The sequence below is a fragment of the Argiope bruennichi genome, chromosome X1 (genome assembly GCF_947563725.1).
Source record: "Argiope bruennichi chromosome X1, qqArgBrue1.1, whole genome shotgun sequence".
Classification (NCBI taxonomy): domain Eukaryota; kingdom Metazoa; phylum Arthropoda; class Arachnida; order Araneae; family Araneidae; genus Argiope; species Argiope bruennichi.
Genome location: NC_079162.1, coordinates 18,072,868 through 18,095,702, shown reverse-complemented (window position 1 = coordinate 18,095,702; position 22,835 = coordinate 18,072,868). Strand labels below are relative to the sequence as shown.

Genomic DNA, 22,835 nt, shown 5'->3' with positions numbered 1-22,835 from the left:
AACTGAATTGTATTTATCCCTGTAACGGTGTGAGTAAATATACTTTTTTAAAAAAGTCGATATCTTGATAAGAAAATTAAAATAAAAAGCAAAAATTTGAGGGAAAATATCTGTTGGGGTAGTTTCTTTTAAAACCGATAATAAAAATAGTATTTTTAGCAAGTATATTGACACACACAAAAAAAAATCTTTTACAGTTACCATTATATATGACTTCATTTGGTTCAAATGAAAGTTCCATCTCGTTTTCGCCCCTGCAGGCATAAAGAGTTCTTACTTTTCTATAAGGAAAGAAATAATTAAAACTGCTGCACAAATCATTATATAATTCGGTAAAATTCGCTTATTACATTGATTATTTCATTCAGAAAATATAACAAGTACGGGCTTTCATAGAATATATAAAATAAGCTATCACATGCAGGAATAATCAACACTTTTATGCGATTTTTGGCATAAAACAATTGTACTTTATAGACATGGGAAGTTTCTAATAGAAAATTATACAAAAAAAAAAAAAAAAAAAAAAAAAAAATGCTCTTGTATTATGTCTACTGAAATGAAATACCAAGGAAGGTTTTGATCGTAACTTATACGAAAGATGAAATTTAACAAAATTACTACCCTATCTCTCAGAAATACGCACTTATTACATCCTAATTTTTAGTAGTTTACAATGCTCTTTAAAGTTTAAATAAAGAACTGAGCAATGAATTCTAAAGCATGAGAATAATTTTAGATAATTCATAACAAATAAAAGAAATGTAAACAAAAATATAGACTTCAAAAATTTTACATTGCTCTGCGTTTATTATTACATTATTTATTTTACATTAAGCGAAAAAAAAAATCTATGACTTATTAAAATTTTCTTGCCTTATCATGCCTATTTTCATCATTTCCAAAAAAAAAATAAATGCCAATGATATCTGTTAGATTCATATCAAGGATTATGAGATAAAAAATGTATTTTAAATTTCAAAAGAGAAACAAAATGGTAGAACTGAAAAGAATGATAAATAATAGTAACAAATAGACAGCATTTAAAATAAAATTTTACCTTCCTGTATTCGATTGGACATTAGTTGGAGATCCACATCTGAAAATATATCAAATATCAGTCGAGAAAACAAATGAAGTCATAAAAAATAATTACTTGCTAAAATGTATTGTACGAAAATGCGTAAAATTAAAAATACTACTTATTTAAGCACTTTATTAACCCACTAATACAGAAAAAGATGTCAAAATATCTCACCTGAGAAATTTCAACGATATTTGTCTTATCAGTTTAAAAATTAGTTATTATGCAAACATTATTCCAAACAGCAGGTGAAGTTACGTGACAATTTAAATATTTTTCAGAAAAGGAATATGGAAAAATTATTCCTGATGTTACAGTTGTTTAAGAAAATTACTTTCAAGAAGTTTTTGTTTAGTATGATTTTCAACATTCAATGGAAATGTAAAAAACGGGAGAAAAAATTCTGAAAAATTAATTATCGAAAGAATATTTTGCAAATGTTTTGACAAAATAAGAAGGTGGATGGTACCCATTATGACAAACAATATTTATTATGGAACCTAAGGTCAAATTCCATTCTTAGTTTCAAAAGAATTAATTAGATGAACAAGTTAAACTTTGAATACTGAAAATAAAGATATTAAAAATATCTTTATGTTAGATAATCCTATTTATTGAGAAAAAATTTTCAATGGATTCTTAAAGGAGAGCCAAAGGGTGCTGTTGCATAATTTACATTTACAGACGAAAAATTGCTGCAAGCTAGGATTTTCACAAAAAAATTATCCACAGAAATCTCATTAACCAATGATTTCAAGTGACCATTGAACAACTTTATTGTAATTAGGTCATGTGGGCATGGGGGAGTTATCACAGGTTTATGATATTTAATCCATCTTCCAGGATATGTGGCAATCAGGAAATGTTAGACCATGCTGGTAAAATGTGGTGGCGCCCCACCATATATCAAACCTAGTCTTTCTTTGTGTGGTTAGTAGAACCGGCAAACATTTACTCCAGGACGATATATTACACTAGTCAACTAGCCTGGCAACAGGAAAGGCAAATCGGACAATAATCAAGGATATCTAACCAGTCACTCACAACAAATCTCGGCATGTGTTCACAAAGGCCAGTAACAAAGGGATTATTTAGTACCCAGACACCTTCAAAGGGAGTGTTAAAAACGCCTTCTCTCACAAACAAGGAATGTCTCATAACTGAAGTGGTAACTAGTCTAACAATAAGACAAGAATACCAGTTAGTAGGGATAGACATTTGTGCACAGAGACTGGAAGCTTTATATGTAGGAGTGCATGCATGCCTCATGTTAAACTGCCCATAATACATTTTAGTATGACAACTGACACCACAGTCATTTGGAAAAGTGGTAGATTATTGGAGCACCCGCCTTGCGGAGCAAGGCTATCTCCATGATCCTGGTGCTTTGAGGACCTGTCGTTGTTAGTTGGCCTGAGCTGTGGAGATTATTGATGAGAATTTGGTGAAGATCTTTACCGGTTCCAGAAACCCGGGTGTGGGAGCGGCAGCGGGAGCGAGCAGTGTTACCCAATGGCTATCAGTTCTTCCGGTAGGGGATGGAGTCAGCCTGTGGAGTAGTGATACCCAAGAGAGTGTTGATTTTCTGCAGTTTAGGTGTATTTTGTTGAGGCTAGGCTATTGTTCCTGGTGGGCAAATCAGGTTCGTTTCTTAGAGAGGTAGGAGGAGGGAGACATGAGAACTCTGACCCCACTGTCAGTTGCTACTACTCACGTATTTGTGGAGATATTTGCAGCAAATCTCCTCAAGATACGATCTTCCATTCCCGGTATCTAAACACTTCATAGAAGTCGGCATTTCTCTTTGCGATAACGAACGAACCAATTTTCAACAATCTTCTATTAACGGCAACGAGGTTGAGAGCTTGGAATGCAATGCATGCTTTACGTCCGTTTTGATTTACTTGACCACACATTAGATAAATATCTGCCAATTCTTCTTATATGTATTCTACCATAACTATTACAAGGCTCGATTGGAACTTCTTATAATGCTAATAATCTGAGGAATAGAGAATGGAATTTTACAAAACAATTTCTACCGAACTTTGACAAATTAATGGCATGTATGCCAAAGGTACTGCTTTTCACAGAACATCTGCACAACATAGTTAAAAAGACTACTTTCAAATGAGATGTGGCTCTTCAAGCCTTCAGAAGCATTTAAAATCTGTGATGATTTGTGCAATAGAAAGAATTATAGATGACTGGTACTCTATCTTATAACCTCTCTAATGCATTTTCTCCTCATTCCCTTATATTTTTTGAAAATTTTAGAATTTTTTTCCACCTTTTAGGGTTTTTGTGGTTTTGATGTGCAAGGTGTTTGGGTATGGACATATTGGCGTTTATGATTATCACAATAAACTCATCCTGTTCATATCCACGAACTTTGTCCCATTGTGATAACACTAACTGCTTAAATATTACATTGAGACAAAAAATTTCTACCTTCATCCGCGGGTATAAATTGGAATAAGGAAATGTCTTTAGAATGGAGGGGTGCTTTTAAATAAATGTTTTAACTATTTATAATATTTGGAATGTAGATTCAAAACCGCCCCTTGGTGAATTTTAGTTAAATTTTAAATCTGGAAACTTAACTTTTTAAATTGTTACTTTTGGAAATATTGGATATTTGCTTTTGTAATTGGAAACTTTTCCATGCAAATGTTGATGAGCACGTGTTTGTGTAGATTTTGTTTTGATTTGATTTGATTTGTTGTTGCTTGGTGTTTATAGCAACTTTGTAATTTTATATTTGTATACTTCCCAGTTAAGGATGGTATTAATATCGATCTAACTTTCGTGTATTTTAAATTTATAATAATCACATTTTTCGATGTGTTGGATGAGCATCTACTCTCTCGAGCACCAGGTATCTTTAAAAATGGCTTTAAATCCACCTTTGTTTGTTGGTGAAGTATGTAAGTATTCTTAAAAATAAATAAAACCATCTTTCCCTCCGAACAATTCGGCCTTACACCAGAGTTGCCACTCAAATCTGAAAAAAAAAAAAAAAAATCCTGTGTTTTCCCCGTACGTATATTCAAGATACGAGGAAATGAGCGAAAGGCCTCATATATTAGTTATAATGGAATAGTTTTAAGGGGAAGAAATAAAGAAAGAAAGCAACAATATAACATTATTCGAAATAGCATATTAAAAGATGGTCTATATTTACATACAGAAAAAATAAAATTATCTTTATTTATTATACAGAATTTAGCAAGACAAAATTTATATAGTAAGAGGGAGAATATATTGCCTCTCATGCTCTTTAACAGTAAGTCACACAAAATCAAAGACTTAGGAGAAATAAAACACATTTGTTATCGTGACATACAACATTTTTGTTATCGTGATACATATTATTTAATGATTATTCAACAAAACGCAATATTACTTTTTTTATTTATTCATTTTTGCCAAATCAATTATTTCAGCATCAATTTCTACAGATTATTCAGCCATCAGTTTCATGAAGCTAATGAAACTAATTCGTAACAAATAAGATACGACATTTCCGTAAGGCCTAACATACATTTTTTTAGCTATTTCACTTTTAATGAACATATGTGAAAATATTTCCAATATATCATTGAATGCATTAAAGGACGAATGTGACGCAACAAGTTTTAATTTCCATAAAAATTCAGCTTTAAATGATTGATCTTGAACTAAAAAAAAGTTCGATATCAGTTTATTTTCAGACATTGAAATTGATGTGTCATCATTGCCTGCCATTCTATTCTTTCACGCAGTTACAGAAGACCGTAAGCTGCAATTCAAGAATTTCATGAAAAAAGAGCGTCTAGGAAATCGAAACTGGACTGATCTATACAGAAATAAAGAGGAGTAGAAAAGGAGTGAGTTACCGAATTACGCAATCGCGAATGGTATTGTTTCGTTTTTAGAAGCTGTAACCACGCTTTTTTTTTTCTTGCATTCTTTTGAGATCGGCATTTTTTAGACGGAAAAAAATAATAAAGTTAAAATTTCCAGTATTTTCCTGGTTTCTTCAGGTTTACCCTGCGTTCTACCCTGTTTTTTTCCTATCTTCCAGGTTCTCCATGTGACGTGGAAACCCTTTTACACGCTGTTGGGTAAGATTGCGCAATTTAGTGTAGAACTCTCCGTCGCTTCGAATTAGACATTTGGATCTGACCACCTTATTTAAAATGATAGTCTGTTGACCTGACGTCGTTAGACAGATTAATTCGTTTTCTGGCAAACACAGGCACATTTTCCAAATCCGCCACTAAATTCTTCATGTATTCTTTCGGTGAGGAAGGCGTATCAGTCAATCGTCCAAAGAGAATATCACAGGTCAATCGCAACGTCCGAACGAAATCCATCTCTGATGGATTCCACCCAGTTATATCAAGGATTACGCTCCAATAGGCCAGGAGAAAAGTGACAAATGTGTATCTCAATCAGTCTGATTCTTTGAAACAAATAATGAAAGACGAATTAAAATCAAATAGTTCATTATTATTAAAACATATCGAATGCTATTTGTCGTCAAAGCGTAAGGCACAGGAGCTTTCAAAGCCAATCTTTCGTATGATGCAGCCAAATTATAGTACTGTAAGTGACCTTTAGATCTTGTTTTGAGTCCTCTTCGGACTCAGCAACTACGGCATTCTCTGCCTCTCAACATTTTTCAACATCAGTCCAAAGTCAATCCTAGTAAAATCTCTCTCGAGTTTTACTGAGCATTTTCATGACACCAAAATGCCTTCTGTTAACGCCGTCATGGGTTTGACGCAGAACTTCATAAATTCTGTTTTTTCGAAGAATTAGTTACCGTCCATAAGATCTTCCATCACCACTCCTCTAATTACAATATAAAACATCATCTTTAAAATGTAAGAAATTCCAATGAGTCAATATTTGTTTGTGCCAAGTCTCTCCGGAGCGATTTCAAACCAAGAAGGTCGATTCGCATTCGGATTTTGAATTTCATATGAACATTGATGGTCCGCAGCTGTTGTTAAAACTTTGAAGAAAATATGTTTCCATTCCCAAATTTTTCGCCAATATTTTAATTATGTTTGCAGCTCACGATAAAAGGTCTTCGAAGGAGAGCATCTGTATCTTCCAAACTCGATTGATGCATTTATCTTCCCATGTATTTTCACTTTTTAATCAGTAGAGTCATTACGGAAATATTAGGAAGCGTTTAGCTAAGCTGCCCCTTTAATTTCTGGACCAGGTTTGCTCTAAAAAGAGTTACATTTGTCCCAATATAAATTAATAGCAAACAGAGGATGGAACAAATAGGTCCTTCCACGAAGAGCCCATTTTTTCTTTGTTAAATGAGGAAGCTTTCAATCGTTGCTCAGGGGCTCTACTCAGAGAAGTTAGTCATGGCCCTAGAAGACGACAGAAAGATCTTTTGACATATTTTTGTGCGTTCCCCTTTTTAACTGCACTTTAAATTGTCCTCCATATCAATAAGCCCCTTTTTGATAATATTGATCTCCTTATAACAATTCCTTCTTGCAGTTTACATCGTCCATCTCTCCTTTTGCATCTACCATTCTATTTATGCATCTATCAGTGTGATCCACAATTTCGTTGCCTCTATTCTCGATAAATAATCTCATCTCTTCATTACTTAGTATCTACCTTTAATTTCCTCTTCCCACGATTGTATCTCATTATTGAAGGATTCCACAAATTTCTTAAAAATGGCGAATAAAGCAATCAGATACATTTGGAATCTCGCCAACATTATACACTACAGAATCCCACATTTGACTCCAATGGTACAAAAATGCGCAGGGTGAATGTACGGAGAAAAGTAAGCTCACTAAAGGACAATTGCATTTTATTCCACAAGAAAACAGGAAACAAGCCTAAGCATTCACAAGGACAGAATTTAAAATTATTAACAACACACTAACAAACAACAAATCGCTTATTAAAAAGCAGCACAGCACAACAACGCGCAGCATAAAACAACTGGAGAACTCAGAGCATTAAAAACACTGTAAAGAGAATATTCACTCAAGTGACTGGTTTTAATTCTCTCTCTTGCATTTTTATAGTGTACTGAGTAACGAATCGAACTCTCTAGAAGAAAGAATCTAAGATCCGATCGAGACCTAACCAAAATACTTGTATATTCGAGAGCCTTCAGTTTTATCGTCATTGTTCGAGCATTTATTAACATATCTGTAAAACTTCCTCGCTAACAATGAGATTAACTACTCAGGGAACTAATACTATAGACTCGTAATAATATATTTGTCCGTTTATTTTAAGATAGAAATTGCATACAAAAGGGAATATTAGACACCTTTTCATAAGATAGAAGTTGATTAATTTATTGCTCAGCTCATGCTAAACATTTAGGGGGGAAAATATAACTTACAAAGAATTTGGAAGAATCTCATCATTAGCAAAATATTCCTGAGAGCCTAAAAAGAAAAATAAAGTATTTAATACCAGATCAAGAAAATGTAAAACCACAAAACAAAATTATTTTAATTGGAAAACTACAGCATTAAAAAAAGGAAGCATTAGCTTATATTTACACATACATAAGTGGAAAAAATGAAGAATCATGTTAGGTCGTTCAGATACAACAATATCCCAGAATATTAACTCCACACGTTAATATCAAGCTTACAAATAACATAAAATTGGAAATAATTACAGAAAGCAAACTGTTGTACATATACAGAAGCATAGTTGCATTGAATCTAACATTAAATAGTACTTGCACATACATAATTAAAAATACTTAAGATACAATTTAAACAAGGATTAGAAATTATTAAATAAATTGTAACTATTAATTAAAACAGCATTTTTCAATGATTACGAACGCATCAACGCACTTTAAAAATCAATATTATTTACCGCCAAAATTAACAATGAAATTTATATATACCTACAATCAATCAAGAAAAATTGATGAAAAATTCAATTTCAAGTATATTTATAAATATATTTGTATAAAGTTTTTTAGCTACCAAATTAAACCTAATATTAACAGAGCAGTATTAATTGCTGTTATCTTCTGTTACTGCTCAAATATTACACATGAAATTTTAGATACATAATTCTACAAATATATTATATCCAAAATACTGAATTGAAATTTCCAAGGGCAGTTAATTTAAAACAAAATTAGTATAAATAAACTATCATTACAAAGCAATGATTAAAATACTTCTAGTCTATGTTAGAGGTGATTAAAAGAATCTATATTAATAAGAAACATTTAGAAAATACCAAATTTGCGCACAACATTCATAATGCTGAAAAATTTAACATAATATATAAAAATCATTCTGCTCCATATATTCTTTTTTAACCGATTAAGCTGAAAGACATAATTGTCAAGTATATTGAAAGAAGATGAGAAATTCCATACAAACAAATAAATAAACTAAAATGCCAGACCTGCCACAAGCTTGGAAAAAAAAACTAAATTTCATAAAATAAAGAATTATGCGAAACACTAAGAACAATATGCAAAATATAAATGAATAATTTTTTAAAAAGCATTTGAAGTATTAAAAATATCGCATAGTTATTACATAAAAGAAAATCAATAGATCGCAAAAATAAAATTCGATTCCGGGAAAAAAGAAAGACTGAAATCCGCATTTCTGCAGAAATGTGTCATGTCTATATTTTAACTTAAAACTTATAAAGTTTAAAAAATACAAATAAAATTAACAATTATTTTAGTTTTTTTAATGCTTAATTATTTCAACGTAGCAACTCATGTCCTAGTAAATATATAAATGATGTTCAACAATTTTATTTCGAAATAGAAAATTATGGAGCTAATTATAACAATTCTTTAAATTTTTAAATAAGAAATTTTTTTTCTCATAAAGTTTACTTTTCTTAAATACTTTCGAATATTTAATAACGGTAGATTTATCTATATTATCTTTATATAACACGAGATACCTTCAGCAGTTAACTGGAATAGAGATATGATTAATTCCTTAAATGCCACTTAATAATCGCGGTTACATCAACATAGAATTTACAATCATCAAATTGTGATAGAAATTTTAGTAATTTTAGCAAGTATGATTAGTTTTACAATAAAATGAATAAATTCATACAAAAAAATAATTGAGATATTAAAAATACTGCATAGTTATTAAATAAAAAAAAGTAATAGATCACATCAGATATGCTTTTCAAGAAATAATATTTGAAATGTAATTTACAGACACATAAAACATTTTAAAATTTCTTGTCTAATAATCACATTAGAAGTAATTCCCTAAAAAACTACTAAAAACATCTGCATTCTGATTCAGTGAATTCATTAAAAGTTGTAATTAAATCGTCCAAACAACAAATTCATTTGGGAATAACACATTTCATTCAATGAAGTGTACTTAAATCCCTAACCTTCCATATTCTTTATCAAGCCTTAAAACTATTGAAAATTTAATCAACTAAAAAAATTTGTCCTATATTACATTCTTTCAATATCTAAGAATATTTATGGAGAATTAGGCAATTTAAGTTCCATTATCTGTTCTATAATATATCAATAGGCAGTTATGGAATAATATACACCAATATTAGAGATTTCATTAGACAATTCATAATATTAATAAAAATGATTTGTGTTTTAGTGAAATGGTATATATAAAAGTAAAAATGGAACTAGCTACTATCAACAGCAAGTTAAGCATAATTGTTGTTTTAAACTTCAAACTTTGTAAGAAAAATAACTCACTTATATTTGATGCATTAATATTTGAAACTCGATGAGAACCAGATTCAGCACTCCATGTAGTCGAGTATATGTAATTCTTTGACTCCGGAAGAGGTGGTCTTGGGGGTGGCCCAGACCTATTCGTTGATGATTCTGTATTAATATTTAGAGGCAAGCCATCTGAAAAGAAAATTTATGACATTATTATTAATATATTATTTCAAACTGAGATAACTGTAAAAAAAATTAGCATTTTTAATGTGACGTTCAAGAATTTTTTCAAGACAGAAGAAAAATTTATTATATGCATGAGAAAATTGCATTTATAACATAATTTACATTATTATAAATGAATTGTTATGACCTTTTTGAGAACAACATTTAGTCATGAATACAAAATAATGTAAACTTTTACATTTAAAAAAAACATAAAGAGCAAGGAATATACAATTGGTATGGAAAACTCAAAAGGGAATTATTTTTAACACATAGTATTTAACCGATATCAGACATGGACTTTTATTTGCAATTATTGTTAAGGATTTTGCTGTAGTTATTAACTCTTTATTTGAATGATACCAGTGGAAGATCATCTATTAAGGCTGCAATACTTCCTAAAATTATTTTAGAAGCTTGTTTCCTCCGCTTTTACGCATAGCTATTTTTTCAAATTGAGAGTCGATGAATAATGAAAACAGGAAATAATAGGAATAACGAGGGGGGAAAAACCCAGAAAATTAGTCAAGAATTAATAGAAAAGGAGGGACTGAAAGGAAATCAGCCGCATAAGGCATCAGCATTCGCTCACTACGCAATAGCAGAAGGTGTAAAACAAAATATTTTTCCTTTGAGTTAGGAGTTCTTGAGCAGACCAGGTTTAGCGCATAGCCAAATGCATACTGCTCACCCCCCCCCCCCACCTTCACACGCAAGGCTCGGTTTTGATTTCTTTAATTGTGTTTCCTTTATTTATTTATTTTTTTTTCCTTCCCTCATTTAGCTATTTTTTGTTTCTGGCTTCGCTTTAACATAGTCAAGTGAAAATTTATCTTTCATTAGAAATCATTCACCGAAAAAAAAAATATATGTCGATGACCTTCTAAAGCATAATTCAAATAATTATAATAAAAAGCTTTGGGCCATTTAATGGCAAAAGCGTTTTTCAAGAATTATAATTGTATTCTCAAGTAATTTTTTCTTTCTTTTTGCAGCACTGTTTGTTTCTGAACTACACTGCCACCACTAGAAGCCGTGGTTTACACAATAATTAGAAGTAAGAAAGATGTAGTGAAACCCGATCAATTCAGTAACAATAAGAGCAAAGAAAGAGATACCCAAAAGGAAAGTTAGAAAAATTACTTGAAACTAATAACTATTCAGACTTTTTTAAAAAGTAAATTTCTAATAATTTAGTGCAGTTCTCAAGGAAGAATACTTTGCTATCTACATAATCATGTTATTTATAATATGACTTAAGGAAGGAGAATTGCCTACAATCTAAGAAAGGTTAGTCTAAGAAATCAACTGGACAATCTGTACGGATCATTCGACGCAGTTCAGAATGGCGTAGTTCGTGCTTCTACATGTTTAACAGGGTTCACTACGAAGTTTAATAAGATTGCACCCGATGGAAATATGCGAAAAACTTATTTTTTGATTTTGGACCCACCAACTGAATTACTTGACGTTTCGATTTCAAATTAAAAATGCTAAGTTGCTAAGGGAATTAATACTCTTTTTTTTACGCATTACATTTCAGTATATATTTTATCTATTAACAATTAAAATGATTGGAGTATGAGAAATACTGATTTAAAAAGAAACATGACACAATATTTAAAATTGTAAGTGACGGAACATTTTGTGAAAAAAAATTGACTAACCATTCTTTCATCGTATTATCTTGAGAGAAGGGATATATGGAATGCTTTAATAATAACAGTAAAAATAATATTAACAATAAATAATATTAACAATAACATTAAAAATAAATAATATTAACAATAACATTAAAAATAAATAATAAAATTTATTAAACCATGTATATTACAAACTTGCATTAAAATACAATAAATATCGAACTGCAACAAAGATTTTAATGCAGTTTTATGCATATAATAAATCTTTTTTAACTTCATCTACTGATAGAAATTATTTGGAACTAATATGATATGTATATTAAATATATTACAATTATATAATAAACACAAGTTTCGATTCTTATTTTAAGTATTTCCATGGCTCAATTCAAGGTTTTATGGCCAAATTTTTGCCGCAATTCATCATACTTTTCATTCTTCCGCCTAAAATTATTGGATAGGGAGTGGGGATGAGGATGGGGAATTTTTGTCAGTTAATATTTTTATAATTATGTAGTTTTATCAAAGAAATGTAAGAAATAAGCTCGATATTGGACTCAAATTCCGCATAAAGCAAAGTGAGTAAAAAAACTCCAAAAATTAACAAGTAAAGAAATGCTACAAATAAAGTAATAAGTTTAAACTACTTTAACGAATACATTTGGTTGAAAATTTGTAAGGACTTGTATTGTTTTGAATTTATTAAGTGAAAAAATAATCCTTTATCATCATGCACTAACTATACAATTCATTTCCCACAAAATAAAAAAGAATTGTATCATCAAAAAAGAATATTTTTTAAATTATTTTAAAGAAATTTAACTTTAATTGCGCCACTAACTAAAGAAATAAACCAATGAAATATTCAGAACAGTATTTGTAGTAATAAACCAAGAAGAAAATTGCAAAAACAAAAACTTGGAAGAATTTTGAGTTTGAATATATTAAATACCAAACACTATGGATCAAATAACTCATTTACCTTTTCACACATTTAAAAGCATCTAAATCTCAAGGGAAATAAGTCTACATTCTAAAAATCGATGGCATTTTTGGGGGCTGATAATGAACCCTGGCAACTTAAAATATGTTTCACCATTTTTTTTAATGTCTGAAAAATGCCAGTAAATTTTGATTTTCATTTCCTACTTCTATATTTTTTTGTCTCATTCACACTCTTACTTTAACTTTATTTTAAGGAAATATTTTAAATTGTTTTGATTTTATTTGGAATTTTCTGAAGCCTTATATTCCACTTCTTTTCCCATCATAATTTTTTCTTCTTCAGTTTTTTCTTTTTTACTATGCATAGTTTTATATCAGTACAAAAATAAAAAGACGAAAAATAAAATAATTAAATTATTTCAAATTTAGGAGTATTTAAAAAGTTCTACAATATTAAATGATAAAAAACGAAAAATCAAAACAACATATTCTGGAAAAATTAAAATAATGATTAGCGACGAAAGATATAAATCGCGAAATCCTACGTTTCAATCCTTTACATCTTATTAAGTTTTTTTCCCAGGAGCATTCCAAGGTAAAATTTCAATAACGTAATTACAGGCAGAAGGTGAAAATAAGTCTTTATGAAATTTACCTACTTTTTCTCTGAAAATTGATTTCTGTTAAAGAGAGCGAATATTAACATTTTAAATCAATTTTTGTTCAAATATAACAGCAATTTTCATAATACAGTAGGAAATTTTTAGGACTATTTACATGTGTGGAATTATACACTTTGTAGCCTTTGTTTGAATTAATCTTGAAGTATAGTGAAACAAGGAAGAATATTTATAATGATGATCGAAGATACAAGAAAATTTAATATAGAAGATTGAGCAGACACAAGAAAAAAGTCTTATAAAATATCACAAAATAACAAGGCCAAAAGCATGATATTTATTAAAATAGTTTTCAAAGTTCTATGCTTCACATTTGCAATTAAATAAAATTTTCAGTTTATCTGTTTGGTTTAGATAAAGAAATTTTATTTAAACTAATGTAAGAATGTATAAGTGTATGCAAGCCAATAATTAAAGAACAAATCTAAAGCTCTGATTTTGCAATTTATATTATTTTAAATTATTTGCAAAAATAGACAAGTTAATTTACGAATAATAAAATAATTGCATTAATAAACATTTTTCGTAGATATGAGTAATTCATGGTATGAAAAATATAAATAATTAACAGGATTTATCCCAATAAATACAATTATAAGAACATGAAGTAACACTCACTGTTCCACATTGGATTAAACAATACAAGTCCTCCCCTAGGTTTCTGATCGGAGGAAGAGTTCGAATAAGGCATTGAATGATCAAGTGAGGTAGGAATAGGCGAAAAATTAGACACATTTTGAGGATTGCTCCGACTACTAAAATGTTCTACTGATGACGATCTGTTTGATGAGAATTGAGTCAACAGAGGGGATTGATGTCCTTCTTTACGTAAAGGTTGAGGTGGTGGTATATAAGGAGGTGGCTGACGACGAATGGAATCAGCATCAGGTATACTTTTAAAGATCTGGAAGAAGAAAAAAAAACGCGTGCAAAGTAAGAATTTTATTTTTATCTGCCTTATCTCTAATATTCATATAGGTGAAATTCAACCTGTCTGTGTATTGGCCATGTTCAGAATAGACTGTTAAACCTAAAGCTACCAAATTTCACAGAGATATACTTTGGACGTTGAATATGCGCACCTTTGAACTTTCGAAATAACTTTCAAAATTATTACCATATGAGAATAATTTTTAAATGTAAAAAAATTCTTTTATTTATGTCAGTTTGTTTTATACGACACATCAATACATTTTAATGAATTTTTAAAGTCATCGCTATTGTAATGTTTTAGATAACTAATTTCCATAATCAGAAGAGTAGAAACTACAACAAACTTTATTCCTTCCATTCACTTTTTCCAATTATTGCGCCTCATGTTTTTTAATAACTCGGAACGTTTCTTACTTCCTAGCTCTTCATCGTATAGAAGCTGGTGAATCTGTTGTTGTGAAGATTCGCCTGCCCTGCAGATGAGTTCCGTTTTTAAATGAATATACGGAACTATGCCATCAGGATGCATTAAAATATCGCGCACAATTGTCGCAACAGATGTAGGCAAATGGGAAACAACACAATTATATTTAGTCGTAGATTCTGTAATGGGTTTTGGAAGAGCTAATTTAAATATACTTTAGCACATAATAAACAGAGTAGGATCCAATCTGCAGGTATTTGACTGCAGGCACTTCAAACATTATGTAAGTAATCCTTTAGTTTCTAAAGAATAGACAGACACGGTAAGGAAATTTCAGACAGCAAAATGGCGAAATTCTGCTGAACTGAAAGTATCCCCAGAAGGAAAGCAGTTTTACAAAACGATAGCGTTTAGATGAGTACGTTTTCTTCATGAACAACACACCAAATAAACTTCATTTTACTCGTAAACAGTAAGTCACCAATGTAGTGTTTTAGATAATTAACCAGAAGTGTAAAATCTACAACAAACTTTATTCCCGCTCACTTTTTCCGTTCACATTTTCCAACTGTTGCTAACGCAACAACTTATATAAATGACGGATCTCTCATACAAGCGTTGCCAGATATTAACATTATCTTATCGAGAATGGGTACATGCAAGAGAGGATTTCTGTACCAAGTTTATTTACATTATTTATGCGCGCGAGTCTTCGAAAGTTAAAGTCAGTAATTTTGGTTAGGCTTTTAATTCCTTCTACATAATTTCAAATTTTGACGAAAATTTATAAGTGATGTATATCATGTAAGATAATAATATTTAGGTTCTGCTGGAGCATTTGCAAAAGTTGAATCAAGCCTATCTTTCGACGACCTCATAGTAAATTTGTTGCATATATTTTATTTCGCTCATTGTATTAACTTAAATGTTCCCATTACATAAATAACAGTTTATTAGGTTTATTTTCTTTAATTCCAATTTTTTCAATCAGCAATTTTTTTTTTCAGTGTAATTATAACCTGTTGAAATTTACTGTTGTTAGGTGGCTTTAGAAATTTCTGGTTGAGTTTTGCTTGCCAAATATATTTAACAATTACGAAGAAATAAATTTGTGCTTTTATGTGTTTCGTAATTGGAAGTTTATTAAGAACAAATTATTTTAATTCCACTGGGCCTATTCTAATTAAGTACACGTAGCTAGTTTTGTTTATAGTACTTATTGGCTTAAACTTTCTAATTTTCATGAATAATAATTTATTAAATTCTAATTATTTTAATTCAATATTGTTAGAATCAATTGTTAATGTTTTTGTATTTAATGTATATGATTTCCCTTATTCTTAAGTTGACTGTAAAATTTCTAAGCACTGCATGAGGAATTTTAAAATTAAAGACTGACAGATTTGTATCTTTAACAGCAACTAATAAAACAAACTTCAAAAGATCACTGATTTATACTTACGACAAATGGCTCCATTGAGAATAAAAATGCTCAGTAATGCTCTCAGTTCAATTATTTGCATTTATACCATTAAAAATACACGGAAATTTACATTGTGTTTATTTTGTTACATACACAGAATTATAGTTATTCAAACATCTGTATGTTTCCTAGTTTATTACAGATACTAAGTTTCTTATAGAGTGCATATTCATTTTGATGTGCACAAAGGATGATACTTAATAACTCGAATAAAGCTTTTATTAATATTTAATGATTTATTTTTATCATGTATTTTTTAACCTAGAATTTCACAGAACCCTTCAGATGTTTGTGCCAATTTTGCATTTTTATAGTTTATAAAGTCGTATTTGTGTGTGTGTATATATGTGTGTGTGTGTGTGTGTATGCTTTCATGCCCAAAGAAAAACAGTTATTCAAACTAATGTATGTTATAGTTTACTTGTCGCCATTGGTGATAAGTTGGTTTGCTGAGATCAGTGGTTACTAAATCTTTCAATATTTTGGTTAACTTAAAATATTTTGAATTTCTAATTTTGATCGATATATCATACTAAAATTAGTTTATCATACTATTTTAAAAGCTTAACAAAGTTCTATTCATTGTACTCATACTTATCTATTATTACCGTTATGCATTCATTTCTATCACAGAAAAAAGTAACAGAATTTAAAAATGGTTGCACTTTAAAATCTTTTCACTATTGCTTGATTATGAAGTTTTGCCTTCATTGTAATCAGTACAATAAAATGAAGAAGAAAAAAAAATATTAAATCGTGCCCTACACTGAAATCTACTTACTCTACTAATTAAAACATTATTCATCTTCTTTAGATTTCAACATTGGAAAACCCCCACAATTAAACATTTGATGAAATAAAGAAAAGGGTGTGTTTCTTTCACAACAATGAAAATACTGTTGTTAAATATACTTAAAAATATCTCTAAAAGTTAATTAAATTCAGAATAAAGAATTTTGAAGCAATTAAATTCTTATCATAAAAAGAAAATGTTTTGGATTTTAAAGCTATGTAAAAAAAAAATTTTTGAGTAGGAATATTTCCAGAAGTTACAATGAAAACAAAAATTAATAAATAAACTGCCAAAACTTTACTTAAATTTAATTATTAAAATTTTAATTAAAATCATACTGAGTTGTACGTTCCTATAACGCAGTTTGAAAGAAGTCTTGAATTTGGAAGCTCTAGATCAAATCATCTGGCCTACACAGTGCCAACATACACACATTCTCCTTTATTATTAATAGAGATAGATATTACGTTTCTTGTACGCATATTTTGATATTCAGAGAGAAAGGTAATTGTTCGAGTATTTAATTTTCCTTGTAATTTGCTTCAATATAATTAAATTTAACAAAAGCAAAATAAAAGATACAACTCATAAAAACATACCTTTTCAAAGTTTTCTATCAGAATTTCAACAACAACATTTCCAAACTTTATCTCCATAATTGCAGCAACAGTTTCTTCTTCTGGACGCAGAAGTGTAGGTCCAAAACAGATTCCCAAATTAGAAACTGTCATTAAGTTTTTATTAGATAATTTTGCTATTCTATAAAGAGATAAAAAAATTCATATTAAAGTCACAACTTAAAAGAGAAAAGAGAGAAATTTTACATGAAGGTTTTAAACTTATTAATCAGAATAATAAGTTAAAAACCTTTTGTTAAAGAAACGCTTTTATCGATGTATTAAAAAATAATTTCCCCTATCATCTGGATGCTAAATCAGAAATTGGAAACGAATGGGGTATAGATAAAAATGGTGGAAACTGTAATTATATTTATTATGTATATTGATTTTTATATAATGAATATTAAGGAATTTTTCTGGTGATATTCATTGCACTTTTTTTATCTTTCTTTTCTACACCTCACGTTTTTAATGAATTTTGTTTTACCAACAGATTTTTGATAAAGAAGTTGAAATAAGATAGACTGATAAAACTGTTCTTTAATTTTTATATTTATCGTTTTCTAATTTTCAGTCTACAATATTCACTAAAGGTGGTTGTTGAAATAACAGAGTTAACCAGTCAGGAAATGTAAGTCCATAGAGCATAATGCCTATTATTTGCTTGATCATGAAATTATAAAAGGCCACGCAACATAACGTGATTATAATCAATGTAAATAACAAAAAAATAATCTATTCACAATGTAAATAACAATAAAATAATAAGTATTCACAATTGAAGAGCTTCACAAAAGTTTTCAGAAAATGGTTAAAAAATGATAACTTTTTAAATAATCCCTTTTTTTAAATCAACAACTCCATTTAAAAATCAGTTTATTATACCAAAAGAAAATGATAGAAAAAAAATTTTGGAGGGCATTCATGGCAAAAAGCTGTAATCATTTCAGCTCTGGAAGTGTAGTTCACTTTCACCAAAAGAAGTTGTAGGCAAATACCTCGTCATCGCCATTTTACAAAACTAAACTCCTGACCAGGATTGAATCAGTAGTGTTTAGTTTAGCTATATTAACGTCCCGTTTGAAGCAACACTAGGGCTATTTTGGGACGGACCTCGTAGTTTTGAACCACAGTCAGATGACGAGGAAGACACCTGTAGAATCAGTAGTGAGAGTAGCATGTAATGTTAATAGTGATTTCAACCTTTGTTGTACACATCTAAAAGCATATTTAAATCATATTCTTGTCTATCTTTTCTTAACTGATAATTGTGATGTCTTCATAAAATGTGTCGTGCTCTTCATTTTTAAAAAAATAATAATAGCAATCATTTTTAAAGAATTTTTCATTAGACTGAAAATTGAGTGAGCAGACAAAAAACTACGATCAGGAATGGGGTGTTATACAAAATTTATCATAACTTTTTTCGAGAGTAAATTTGATTACAAATGTTTTAAATTTGCAAAGCTTACACTTCAAACAATCAATACAGAGAAATCCTTCATAAATTTTATATTAATAAGAATTGTGACGACAACGTATTAAATAATACATAAGTTTTCCTTCACTATCGTTTACCACACATCTGAACAAATCGTAGATAATATCAAGTTATAGTGAAACAAGAGGGGAAAAAAAGCAACCACTTACTTGCAAAGATGACTTATTAGTATTTCTAGCATGCGGAAGTTTGGTTTAGGCAAAGAGTGCACTAAAGCATGTATGTTATTTATTCGCAATGCTTTGTTTTCTTGTTCTGAAAAAAACAACAACATATATTCTCCATTTAATATCCTAATTTTAATGCTATATTTAACTCGAAGTAAAGTAACTTCAAAGATACATTTACTCTGAAATAAATCACCACATTATTTGTGTGTATATTTAATTTGTTTAGAATATTTAAAAATATTTCTTAGTTCCAAGCAAACATTTTTGAGTATGCAAAACAAGACAAAAACGTCACTGTAAGGTAAAATAGTTTCAGTGATTTTGTCATCATTTGTTACAGTCAATCAAATTCAGGCGGACAGCAGCTTAACTGTTAAGATTCTTTTCTGCTTTTTTTTTTTTTTTTTTTGTCTAAGTGAATTTATTTTCTGTCATTATGCATGCGAGATATATTTTGGGATGAATCAATAATTTAAAAATTCAAACAGAAAAATTTCCTATAAAATGTAGGCTTTTTTCAGTAAATCTACAAGTGATTCAGAAAATCCATGTTAACTGAGAAGTCTTTTTTTAAAAAAAAATTTACGACATAAATAGCAAGAAAATGCAAAATGTGAAGAAACGAATCGCCAGACTGAGCGAAGAAGCGAGGCTGTTTCAATCTGTTAGGAACAAAAAGAAGTGGTTGGAAGCAAAAGAATTAAAATTAATCCCATTAAAATTGATTCAATCTGATTAAAAAAAAAAAAAAAACAGCACTTTCATAAGAAAGTTCGCATTGTGGCACATAAAAGGCAAAGTGTGTGAAGCTTCCGAGAAGTAGGAAAAATAAGAAATAATCTCAAGACAAAATTCTTACTCATATTGAAGAAAAAAAATTCCAAGGACATTTAAAGCTTTTTTTTTTTTTTTAAGAAAATTTAAAGACTATTAAATTACACATTTAGACATGCAAATGCAATAATCGAATATTTTCACTATTAATGTGCGAATAAGTCGTTACGTTTTTGGTTACTACTTTCAGATACTTAAGTGAAGGACATTTGCTATGCCTTGCAACGAATACGCCAAAACTTACAGTTCAAAGTGGGTTTCTGTACAATGATAATGCATGTGCTTTTACCATTAGTTACTGCTCGGCTATTAGATGCTAATTTCATACAAACTGTTAAGGGAGCTGAATTCACAAATGCATTCATATTATAACCTAACAAAATTCATTGCAATAACGTTAATTCGAGGATGACTAAATTTACCTCTGACAAATGATTCACAAAATGAAGGCGAAAATGCATGATACATGTACTAATGAACAAACCTTTATTCACATTAAAGCAGATGAATTAGAAAAAGAGGCCATTAAAATATTTTAAACCCATATTTCCAGTTGCTTTGTTAAAGCTTCAACTCCTAAAATTATTTGATTCTGTTGTGCATTGAAAATCTCTATACCTTCCTGTCCTATGAACTAATTTGTTCACAGATCCTGTAGTATCCTATCCCTTCCCTTTTATTGCTTTTTTTCAAAAAATCATATCATTGGGTGTCTTTCATTATTTTGAGAATGTAATGTTTGTTAATTTATTTTTCGACGCATTTATACCTGCCAACTTTTTTTTATTTGAAAATTTTTTAATAAAATAATAAATTTTAAATAAAAAAATTTCAAATGCAGTTTTTCGGCAAAATTACGAATTTTATAAAAATATATTTGGCTACAAATGGCCCCTGAAAATTGTAGCCATTTACTGCTGGCTTCTTTAAATGTGTAGATTCATCTGCTTCATTAATAAAGATTTACTGAATGCTTCGTCAAGCATCAAACTATGTACATTTATTTTAGCCAGAAATTTAAATAAAACATCCTTATAGATAAAGCAATACTAATTGAAATTAAGTAAGAAAATTTTGTCAGCCCAGAGAGCATTGTAGACAATCTTACTGTCTGGAAAAATTTTTCAAAAAGTGAAATTTTTTATAAGAATTATAGACAATATTTTTCTAACTAGAAAGTTATTGACTATACGAATTATAATTCCTTATATACTTTAAAAGATCCATTTAATTTCGGCATTAAAGCCTTTTAAAAATGCATAATAGTATCATGTCCAATTGCTAGGTCTGTAGAAGATTCTTTGATAGTTGTAGTGATAACTGTACTTCTCCCCTTCCTTCAAGCTACAAAGGAAAAATGTTGATTAACAGTTTCCATATGAATACCCTTTTTTTGTTGGTGGTATTCCTAAGGTAAAATCAAACTACCAAATGGAGTTTTTTTCCCTTCCAAAAAACGTATACGATTATACATGTAATAAATCAAAATTTTAAAACACCCTTAACTTATGAAGCAATGTTAAATAAAATTAAGACAGAACATTTTGTTGGCTCAGAGATCTTTTTGATAATTGCTATTTTATATAAATCTTGCAAGATTTATATGAAACAATCTCTACACGCTTCAAAAACCATTTCAGTTTTGCATCTAATGAAAATATGATTAAAAAAAACATCATAATTTTATCTCAAGTTGCCAGATCACTTGAAGATTCCTTGGATGTTGTGGTAATAATCCTACTTTACCCCAACCCCTAAAATATACAAAAAGAAAAGACGTGATTGACAGTGTTGCCATACTAATACTCTTTTTCAGTTAACTTCTAAAGGCAAAACTAACTGACACTCTGGTATTCTCTTCTCTTCTAAAAAATAATTATGCATGTTTTACCCATTTGTCAATGATCCAACCAACATTCGAAACAAAACAAAGAAAAGAAATTTTCTGATTCCTTGAGTACAAAATAAATAAATAAAGGAGTCTCCAAGGATTTTTAAGAACTGTTTGAGCCCTGGAAGAAACTTTTAGCATATTTTTCTCACTTAGCAGTATTTTCAATCTGACTAATGCAATAACCAGAAACAAAAATAAATAAATAATAGGTAAAGGACTCAATAGTGCTATATGTGTTTACTTCTGGCACAATCAAAAAATGAACTAGCAGACATTGCCATCATGACACACCCTTGACTGCACAACTTATAATTCGCAGAATTTGTTAGCATTTGTTAATATGTAATTTTGCGCAAAAGAATAGACGGGTTTGTCTTTATCAATAAAAGCGCATTTTTTAATCCATAAGGAAATATAGATAGTGTAATTAATACAGAATTAAAAAGTCAAAAGTCAAAGTGAAAATAAATAAATTACATAAAGCGTTACACAGCATAACAGCAAGCATTAGATAATTGGATAAAAATAACTCTACTATCATACAGTAATAATTCATTCAAGGAAAACATATTTTATTAATTTGTTCCACTTAATTAAAATGAAGAAAAAAGACAGAAACTGCATTAGGAAATATCCAACAGTAAAAATACATTTTCTCATAAAAATTAGACAAACATAAGTATATAGAATTTCTGTCTGATTTGACACAGATGATTTCAAGAGAATAAAATAAAATTTACACATATACATTTTTTTTTTATTATTACGGAACAGCATTAGTTAATTTTAAAAATTTACATATATTAATACTTTAAATAAGAACTTCACACTGAGGTATGAAAGATCAAAACAAAATAATTGCTATTTTTTTTAAGAATTAAATTGTTGTTAGGTAAAAATTTTGAACT

General features: G+C 29.5%; 1 protein-coding gene across 1 annotated transcript in view; it reads right to left on the bottom strand.

Annotated features, from left to right (window-relative positions):
- Window positions 1–22,835, bottom strand: part of LOC129959451 (rho GTPase-activating protein 26-like) — a 77,709-nt gene that overhangs the window by 4,833 nt on the left and 50,041 nt on the right. The window contains exons 18-24 of the mRNA XM_056072284.1: window positions 19,179–19,284; window positions 17,508–17,667; window positions 13,894–14,179; window positions 9,813–9,971; window positions 7,467–7,512; window positions 1,061–1,099; window positions 202–281 (exon numbers count right to left, since the gene is read on the bottom strand). Coding sequence (XP_055928259.1) covers window positions 202–281; window positions 1,061–1,099; window positions 7,467–7,512; window positions 9,813–9,971; window positions 13,894–14,179; window positions 17,508–17,667; window positions 19,179–19,284 — 876 coding nt within the window. The remainder of the gene's footprint in view (window positions 1–201; window positions 282–1,060; window positions 1,100–7,466; window positions 7,513–9,812; window positions 9,972–13,893; window positions 14,180–17,507; window positions 17,668–19,178; window positions 19,285–22,835) is intronic.